At 43.7% G+C, this 9,938-nt stretch overlaps 1 protein-coding gene across 1 annotated transcript in view; it reads right to left on the bottom strand.

Moving 5' to 3' along the window:
- Window positions 1–934: 934 nt before the first annotated feature.
- LOC130569733 (arf-GAP with Rho-GAP domain, ANK repeat and PH domain-containing protein 1-like) overlaps window positions 935–9,938 on the bottom strand; it is a 71,535-nt gene continuing 62,531 nt past the window's right edge. The window contains exons 21-23 of the mRNA XM_057359557.1: window positions 2,260–2,365; window positions 1,728–1,875; window positions 935–1,636 (exon numbers count right to left, since the gene is read on the bottom strand). Of these exons, the coding sequence (XP_057215540.1) occupies window positions 1,595–1,636; window positions 1,728–1,875; window positions 2,260–2,365 (296 nt within the window). The 3' untranslated portion in view covers window positions 935–1,594. The remainder of the gene's footprint in view (window positions 1,637–1,727; window positions 1,876–2,259; window positions 2,366–9,938) is intronic.

The raw sequence follows: 9,938 nt of genomic DNA, 5'->3' as shown, positions 1-9,938 counted from the left end.
TGTACCATGTTTGTCTGGTTCATGTCATTGTCACAGTCTGTCTTGTCCTGTTTGTCACCTTGAGGAGCGTCAGGATATCGCTCCTTAAGGCGGGGGTTCTGTCGTGATTCTGCCCATCTTGTCATGTCTTTTTTGATCTTGTAACAGAATCACGGCAGGATCCCTTGTTTTATGTGAGAAAGCCATGGGATGTTTGTTTTTTACTTCTCATGTGTTTTCTCATGTCTCGTCAGTGGCCCCGCCCCTCTCGTTTCCTGTATTGTTTCCCTGCTGTGTTTCATTACCCTCACCTGCCCTGTGTCATTATACTTTGTTTATCTTCCCTTTAAATAGTCCTCATGTTTCATTGTCTTGTTGCTCGTGCATTGCGTTCTATGTGTTAATGTACCCTGGCTACCTGTCTCTCCCAAGTTCGTGTTCCTGTTTGGATTGTCCCGTCAAGTCTTAGTAAGTGTTTGAGTTTAGTTTATGTCAAGTGTTGTTGTAGTTCAGTTTAGTGTCAGTTAGTCTTCTTGTTTATATTCCTGTCTTGTTTTTCCCCCATTGTGGGTTTTTGTTTGCTGTTTTATTTGTTATTAAAGTCTCTTTGTTAACCCCTTCTACCCCGCCTGCCTGCAGTTGGGTTCTTCCAAGTATTTCATGACAAATGGGCTTCATATAAGCTCAGTGTGGTTTATAATGTATTTTCTTGAAACTTTCCAAAACATCCTCTGATTTGTTCACAAATCGCACACTGGATTAGTGGATTCACCTGTATCATCTATAAAGACATACAGCAACTAGTTGTAGCTACTTTTAATTGAAAGAAGTTGGCAATACTGGGGATCTGTGTGATAACTTTCTAAACATAACAGCATATACAAGGCTTTTCTGAAATAAATATACACGCTAGATTAGAAATATCTGTATACCATAAACACTACAGTTAGGCCATTTTAGTTAAAATGACGTTTAATGACATAAAAACATTCTTACATTTTTTCTAGTCATGTTTATTTGTATATAGATGATGCAGCGCTTTATATTTGTCTGTATTCTTTCTAGTTTTTCTAGTTTTCACACAGGAGCAGTCTCATCATTTTGTTTTATTCCGAGTTCACATTGCACGGTTTTCACAGGAGCAGTATCATCATTTTGTTTTATGCCGAAACAAAAACACACTGCGTGACTACATTGCACACAGAATTAAGTAGCTGCACATTGCTCAATGGATCAGCAACAGAGGAGTTACACATTGCATGACTTTACAACAGGATGAATCGCAGACAGCTTTGTCTGGTCATCAAACCACGTTTCATAACCAAATACATGCAGGAAGTGATACTGGAAAAACCTAAAATCATGTGTGAGACTGGAGTTGTTGTAAAAAAAAAACGATAGCCTGCAAGAAGCTTACACTTATTTGCAGTGAAAAGTAAACAAAGATAATGAGCAAGGTCTGTTCTGCAAAGAGAGTTGGAGGTAAATAATTTTTGTTGCAATGCAAATCTGAGCTAAAATCATGCCGTGTGAACTCGACAATAGCAAAACAACAGCAAACATATTGTCAAAAGACCTCTCCATTTATGAGATGTTATGAAAAGCTGTGAGTTCTTCAGAAAACAGTAATGATTTTTTCATCTGTCTCCCCCTGGCTCTGCACAAAGAGAATACATGTTAGAGGATGTTGTCATGTTGTTTCAAACATGAAACAATACGAAGCTTTCTTTTTGAATGTGCATGCTCACCATGAAAAGCATTGTGTGGTGTATGATCAGCTCTCTGGTGAGTTTTATCATGTCTTTGTTGATGGCGAGCTCTTGGAACAGTGTAGCCACAAACACCACCGCCAAATTATGAGTCGTCATTAAGTTCATATGGCTGTGGCACTGCACACTGAGCAGAAAACATATGTTTAGTGATGATAGCTTGATTGTTTACCTTTGTGATTTAGACTGCTGAATTTAAGGTGTTACTTAAGTGTCCACTTTTATAGTCACTGTTAATCCAACATAATAGATGTTCAAAAGATTGTTTTAATTATTTTTATCTTTTTTAAGTCCAAACATTGTTATATCTGATTGTACAGCTAGTTTTTTTTAGATTGTAAATTCCTTTATCTGACAAAAGATAAATTAATCTTAATATACATTCAATTTTTGCAGCATTTACATATTTACATTTGCAACTGTATATTCATATTATAATTTATATTTTTGTTTCATACAATTCTTTCTTGTTTAGTACACACAAGTACAACATTTAAGCTTTGTATCATACTTATGTAGATGTCCACATAGTGCTGCCAGTATTGCAAAATTCTCGGGAGGAAGTTTGTTGAGTAGTTTATGATATGCCTGGAGTCTCTGCATTTCATCTGACAAAGCTGTGGAGAGAATTTAATAATCTGTATAGTTACAAGTTAAATATATATACCAATATACAGTGGCTTTCCAAAGTATTCAAACCCCTACATTTTTAGATTTATTTTCCCCCATAGATTAATAAGCCCACATAAATTAATGAATAAGTGTAGCCTATGTGTGGTTTTACTACTCACTGACTGGACAGCTGGCTAAATGTGGAGGCAGGGGATTTATTATAAACTAAACATTCTTTGTCTGACATGCTATGTTTTCTATACCTTATTTGGTCATTATGTGAAACCCTGGACATATGAGAACTTCCAGATGTCTTCTGGTGCCATATATAAAGACTTGGATGTTTCTAAAATAAATGAGTTCAAACGCTTGATGCCTTTCTGTGTCTTGTTTTTGTGCTCCCAGATCTGCAGAAGAATTTTCTCACAACATCCAACCTATTTCTGATTTGATTTTAATGGTGATCCAAAACAGAAAGAGACATAGTGTTTGAAAGGAACCTGAAGTTTAACAATTGGGGGCTTTGTCCTGTTTACTCATCGGAAATCTAGGGTCCTACTTTATAACTGTGTTTTGAAGACCGCGCTAGACTGAAAGACGTTCTACGGGTTCCAGCAGTATCACACAGGTAAGAGTTTTTTTATATAACCTTCCTGTGATATACTGTTGATGGCAGTTTCTGCACGTTTGTGATGGGTTTCTGCAGTTGCGTGTGACACTCCGTGACGTTAACGAGGGCCAAGTTACGTCCTAGTAGTCGAGAGGCACATGACGCTTGTATTTTAAGATATTGACTTTATTACATAATTGTAATAAGTAATGGAAAAAAAAGAGTTGGATTTTGTGGGGGAAGTTTTCGTCTTTTACTTTCCTTTTCTAACATTTGCTTTGTTCATTCGTTGAGTATGGGACAAGAAATATCTAGACCACTACCACCTGAAATGCCATTAGATTTTATGTTCAGAAAAAACAAGGGTTATTGGACACAGCCATTTGTTGATAATTTGGCTGGATGGTCTGAAAGCGCCGGACCGCAAATTGACGAATATCCCAGATTCGGTTCTTTTAAGAAAGATGATATGGAGTCAATGAAATTCATGGTTAAGGCTGGATGGGGTGATCCCCAATGGGATTATAAATATATGTGCGAATCGTATGAAATTTGGCAAAAAATGAAAAAAAATATGGGCGTGAGCGTGTTAATAAATCGAACAAAATATTGATCGATACGCCGTCAACCATAAAGACACCTCCACCTTATGATACAGCCGTAATTTCTGTCCAAACTCATGCTCAGACCAATTCAAATTTGTATCATTGCTTTCTTTTTCCTTTTGTGCACAACCCCCTCCCCCTCCCGAGTTAAACAAAGAAACTTTACACACTGCAGCTCAGCCGTCAATGGCATGGGTCCTAGAATTATTCTTAAACCGGCAACAACAGCCGGTTATTTGTCACATGACACCTGGCATTGAGGTAAGGGCACTTAATCATCTGCCTTTCTTTCACAAATTTGTAATTACTCCAAATTCACCATTGAATCTTTTGGGCAGAGATCTCATGCATAAACTTAGCATTGAGATTGTACTTTCAGACAGCTCTGTTAATTTTTCTTTGCTTTCAGATGTCTCAGATGCAACTGTGGAATTAATGCCACACTTCATGTGTAATGACGAACCACAACAATTTAAACACAACATTGCTGAGGTAAACCCGACGTTGTGGTCACAGTATAAAGATGAATCAGGCCTTGTTGGTATACCCCCTTACAAGGCGAAATTGATCACACAGAAGCCTGTGTACATGAAGCAATACCCATTGTCACCTGAAAAGGTTGAGGGTATTCAACCAGTAATTGATAATTTTTTGAAACAAGGGGTTATTGTCCCCACTCACTCACCTTACAATACACCAATCAATCCCATCAGGAAAGCTGACGGAAGGAGTTGGTGTTTGACACAAGACTTGAGGGCTATTAATTCATTAATAATTCCTCTGGCCCGATTGTGCCTGATGTTCCAACTATTCTAAATTCAATACCACACAATCACACCCACTTCACGGTGGTGGATTTGTGTGCAGCCTTCTTCTCTATCCCGTCCATGCAGATACTCAGCTGTTATTTGCATTTACATTTAAAGGTGCGCAGCTGACCTGGACACGCCTTGCTCAGGGTTTTGTTGACAGCCCAGCCGTCTTCTCCGCTGCGGTGAAACGTGTTTTGGACACAATAACTGACCTGCCGTCCACGGTATGTGTCCTACAGTATACTGATGACATTTTAATCTCCGCTGAAACTGAGGCTGACTGTTTGCAGGCCTCAATTGTTGTTTGCAATGTGCTTGCGAGCACTGGATTTAAGGCCTCGAATGAAAAACTGCAGTGGGTGCAACCCAAAGTCCATTACCTGGGCCACATCATTTCACCAGGCCTGAAGGCCATTTCAGCTGAGAGGGTGCAGCTGATAAAGACTATGCGTACTCCTGAAACTGTGACACAGCTACAAAGTTTTTTGGGGTTGGTGAACTATTGCCGTGCATGGATACCTGACTGTGCGTATCATGACAAAGGCCTACGATGTCTCATTCAACATGGCATGGGTCCGAGGGACTCGTTGAACTGGACTTCTGAAGCGGAAGAACATTTTGATGCATTGAAGATTGCCATCACGTGCGCTCCTGCATTGGGGCTACCAGACTATTCAAGGTCGTTTCACTTGTATGCGGGGGAGGCAATGGGCGTTATGAGCATGGGGGCAAACCACGCCCTGTTTCTTATTTGTCCAAACAATTAGACCCGATAGTCCAGTTTTTCCAAACCCTGGTCCTTGGGGCACACCTTCCAGAATGTTTGAGTTCTCTCCCTATATGAAACACCTGATTGATGAGTTGATTCAGGTGTTTTATATAGGGAGAGATCTAAAACATTCTGGCAGTCGTGGCCTAATGGTTAGAGAGTCGGACTTGTGACCAGAAGGTTGCCGGTTCGATTCCCAGGGCCGGCGGGTAACGAGGTGCCCTTGAGCAAGGCACCTTACCCCTACTTGCTCCCCGGGCGCTGCAGTGATAGCTGCCCACTGCTCTGGGTGTACGTGTGCAGAGGTCACATTTCGGGTATGGGTCACCATATCTGACTAATAGGTCACTTTCACTTCATTCACCAGGTGGGTGTTATTTTGCACAATTTGAAGACACAGCACATGATGGCCCAAAGGAGGTCTGGCTATGAAGCAACGCTGCTAGCCACGGAAAATTTAACCATTAAGCCCACTTCGGTTTCTAGCCCAGCAATTCAGTTGCTGTATGGCTTATCCATATTGATAACTGAAACTGTAACTGTAACTGTGATTGCATGAATGATATTGAGTGCTCCACTTTGGCCAGGGTCGATCTGAAAGATACGCCCCTGGATGGGGGGAAGCACTTATATATACAGTGAGGGAAATAATTATTTGATCCCCTGCTGATTTTGTAAAAAGAAATGAAGGGTCTATAATTTGTATGGTAGGTTTATTTTAACTGATAGAGACAGAATATAAAAAAGACCAGGGGAAAAAATGTTATATAAAGGTCGTAAATTGATTTGCATTTCAGTCAGTGAAATAAGTATTTGATCCCCGAGCAAAACATAACTGTACTTTGTGGAGAAACCCTTGTTGGCAAGTACAGAGGTAAGACATTTCTGATAGTTGGTCACCAGGTTTGCACATGTGTCAGGATACATTTTAGTCCACTCCTCTGTAAATCTTTAAGCTTTCTTGGCTGTCGCTCAGGAAATTGGAGTTTTAGCCTCCTTCACAGATTTTCTATAGGACTAGGGTCTAGAGACTGGCTAGGTCATTTAATGTGCTTCTCCTTAAGCCACTCTTTGGTTGTCTTGGCAATATGTTTTGGGTCTTTGTCATGTTAAAGGCACATCCACGATCCATCTTCAGAGATCTAGTTAAGGGGAGGAGGTTCTCGTCTAAGTTTTTACGGTACACTGGCCTGTCCCTCAGCCCCTCAATGTGGTGAAGTCATCCTGTACCAGTAGCAGAGAAAAAGCCCTAAAGCATAATGTTTCCAACACTGTGCTTCTCTGTAGGGATGGTGTTCTTGGGGTCATAGTCAGCATTTCTCTCCCTCCAAAAACATGAGTCAGTTTTGGTCTCACAGCAGTGCCAGCACTTTCGCCAAAGTCTATTCTGAATCATTTTGATGTTCATTGTCAAACTTCAGACGAGCCAGGCAGGCCTTCTTGGGCAGGAGGACCTTGCGGGTGCTTCAAGATTTCAATCTATTGTGGCATAGCGTGTTACCAATGGTTTGCTTGCTAAGAACCCAAGAAGAACCCAAGTGCAGACAGCAGTGAAGGGGTTAACACATATATTTATTATAATATAAAACAAAAACCCACGATGGGGTAATGAACACTATAACAAAAAGACTTCTCAAAATGGCAAACAAAAACTTCCCGCTAGGGGGCAAAACGAGAACTAAAGCAAAAGACAAACAAAACTCACTATACAGAACAAGGCAGGGACAAGGCAGGGCAAGGCAAGGCAAGAACAAGGTTAACTGAACAGAGACTAACATGAACACGGTACAATGAATGAATCGACAAGGGACAAGGAGAAACTAGGGCTCTAAATAGGGAATATTAATGAGGGATGATTACACAGGGAGGGTGACGGGCAGGTGACGGGGATCAAACACTAAGGGGAAGCTAACGAGGGAACGAGGGGCCGGGACTTAGAGATGAGACACCGGAGAGAACTCATATTATGTCATGACAGACAATAATATGCTTCTCTCCACACGAAACATGTGGGTCTGTCATGATTCTGCCTCAAGGCTCAAAAAGCATGACAAGAGATGGCAGAATCATGACAGATCTTTAACCTTTTTCATGATCATCTTTACTCCATTGGGGAAATCTTGCAGAGAGCTCCAGACCAAGGGCAATTGATAGTTATTTTGTGTTTATTCTATTTCCAAATAATGGCACCAACAGTTGTCTCCTTCTCACAAAGCTTCTGTATTCAAGGTTTGTGAAGGTCTACAATCTTGTCGCTGACATCCTTTAAAACCTATTTGGTCTGGACCATGGTGGTGGAGAGGTTGAAATGGAAGATACAGATTCTGTTGGCATGCATCTTTTATATACATAACAAGCTGACTTATGAGTACTTCCTTAAAGTGACAAGACTAATCTACGCTCCATATAGGCAAATAACCAATATGTGGAGCAAGAATTCTTGCTAGTTGGTAGGCGATCAAATACTTATTTCACTGACTGAAATGCAAATCAATTCACATTACAACCTTTATATAACATTTTTTCCAGATTTTTTTAATATTCTGTCTCTATCAGTTAAAATAAACCTACCATAACAATTATAGACCCTTCATTTCTTTGTAAGCAGGCAAACTTACAAAATCAGCAGGGGATCAAATAATTATTTCCCTCACTGTAGATGGCTCATGTTCAAGACCGTCCGATGGAGTGTATCTGTGTGGATATGCCATTGTGACACAGGAGGGTGAGAGGGTGAAAGCATATCACCTAAACCATAACTCAGCACAGGCTGCAGAAATAATTGCATTAACAAGAGCCTGTGAGTTAACAAAAGGCAAAAGATCCACCATCTATACGGATAGAAAATATGCGTACGGGGTCATTCAAGACTTTGCCCAGACTTAGGCTAGATGAAATTTTCAGACATCTGAGGGCAAACCAATATCACATGCAGAGTTGGTGGGAGATTTATTACAAGCTGTAATGTTGCCATCTGAACTAGCTGTAGTGAAGGTCAAGGGACATGCATCAGGAGATGAACCAGACATTGTTGGCAACAGAAATGCTGATGAAATGGCCAAATGGGCCGCGGAACATGCAGAGTTTCCCCCATATCAGACAGCGCAGAGTAGGGACATAGAAACAATGATGTTTGCACATGTATCATTTATTGTGTACATGTGTTTATTTATTTTGATTAAAAATGTTTGAATGTTTGCCGGTTCCCGCCTCCTTCCTTCCGTTTTATTGAGCTTTATTACAGTGGTGCCGAAACCCGGGAGGAAGGAGGGACATGCTGTCGAAGAGTCCTCGCCGCTGAGGGGGGATCAAGGTGCCGAAGAGGTCGGGCAGCGTGGACGAGAGATGTCCGCGAGCGGCTGCCCGAGGCGGTGGTGCTGGCGCGTGTGCCCAGACGGGGAAAAGACTTCGCGCAGTGTCCTGGGTCTGAGGTGGGGTGGCTGCCGTCTGCGAGGGAGCGGAGAGGTCAGCCCCGCTTGCCGTAGGCGGGAGCCTGCTACCGTCCGCCAGATAGGGGAGGAGCAGGAAGTGGGGGACTTCCTTCCGGCTGCCCTCAGCCGGAGGAGCCATCGCCGGCCGCCAGGGGGCGGAGGAGGAGCAAGGGAGCATCCAGTACCACCGCATGGCACCGCGAGGAAGAGCCTCTTGGCTGGCTGAGGACCGAGCAACAGCGTGTCGGGGAACCGGACCAATTTTTTTTTTCTGTTTCTTCTCTCCCCTCTCTCGCCCCTGTTGCTCCTGGTGCTTCCGTCTCCGCTCTCTCATCTCGTCTGTCTATACCCCCAGGTGCTGGGGCCGGAGAGACTGGCCCCCAGGGGGGGTAAGCACAGGCTCGTGGGTACCCCCCGGCCTGTGAGGGGCGATGGGGGAATGTGACGAGGGAGGCGTGAAGAGAGCCGTGGGAGGAGGAAGCGAGGCCGGGACACGATTGATAATGAGTGTCAGCTGGGCGTCACACCGGCCTTGTATCTCTCACGGAGGAGATCGGAAGCATAAAAGGACTAACGGCAGGAGAATACGGCGAGAGAGGACTGGGCCCGGACTGGGCCCGCCATAGTGACGGCGTTCATGATCCAGTGCGCCAATCTCTGTTTGAGACAGCCCTCCCAGCTGATCTCCAAAACAGACAAAGAGCTGCTCAGAGCTTCTGCGGCTCTGCGTGCGGTCCAAGCATAAGCGCAATGCGCGTACTGGACACAACACGGATGGGGTTGGGTCTTCCTCCCCCGTGGGGAGCGCCTGTAAGTTCACCACCTGGTGTCTCAGGGGAGTGGTGGGAACTTTGGGCACGTAGCCGGGCCGGGGTCTCAGGATAGCGTAAGAATAACCGGGCCCGAGTTCTAGGCAATCTGTGGACACGGAGAATGCTTGTAGGTCCGCTACCCTCTTGAGCGTCCTCCCGAGAGCCGTCTTCATCGTGAAGTGAGAAAGAGCGGCATCTCTGAGGTTCTCCAGGACCGCATCAAGGTCGTAAGAGGGTACGGAGCGTGGGTGATGTGGTAGCCTTCCCGCGCCCCGTAGGAACCAAATGATCACGTTGTGCTGTCCTAGAGACAACCAGCAACTGGGGCGTGATGAGCGGCAACAGCGGCTACATACACGTTCAGTGTGGAAGGGGAGAGATTATTCTCGAGTCTCTGGGAGGACCGCACCCACTTTATTAAGCAACTCCGCGGGTCTTCTCTTCGAGAAGAGCACCAGGATGAGAAGAGGCACCACTATAGGCGTATAGTCGCCTAGTGGCCAGGGCCCTAGCCTGAGTAGTGGTCTTAACCGCCGCAG

This window comes from Triplophysa rosa, linkage group LG19, assembly GCF_024868665.1.
Source record: "Triplophysa rosa linkage group LG19, Trosa_1v2, whole genome shotgun sequence".
In the NCBI taxonomy this organism is placed as follows: Eukaryota; Metazoa; Chordata; class Actinopteri; order Cypriniformes; family Nemacheilidae; genus Triplophysa; species Triplophysa rosa.
The sequence above is the reverse complement of the archived record's forward strand: the minus strand, read 5'-3'. Positions and strand labels throughout refer to the sequence as shown.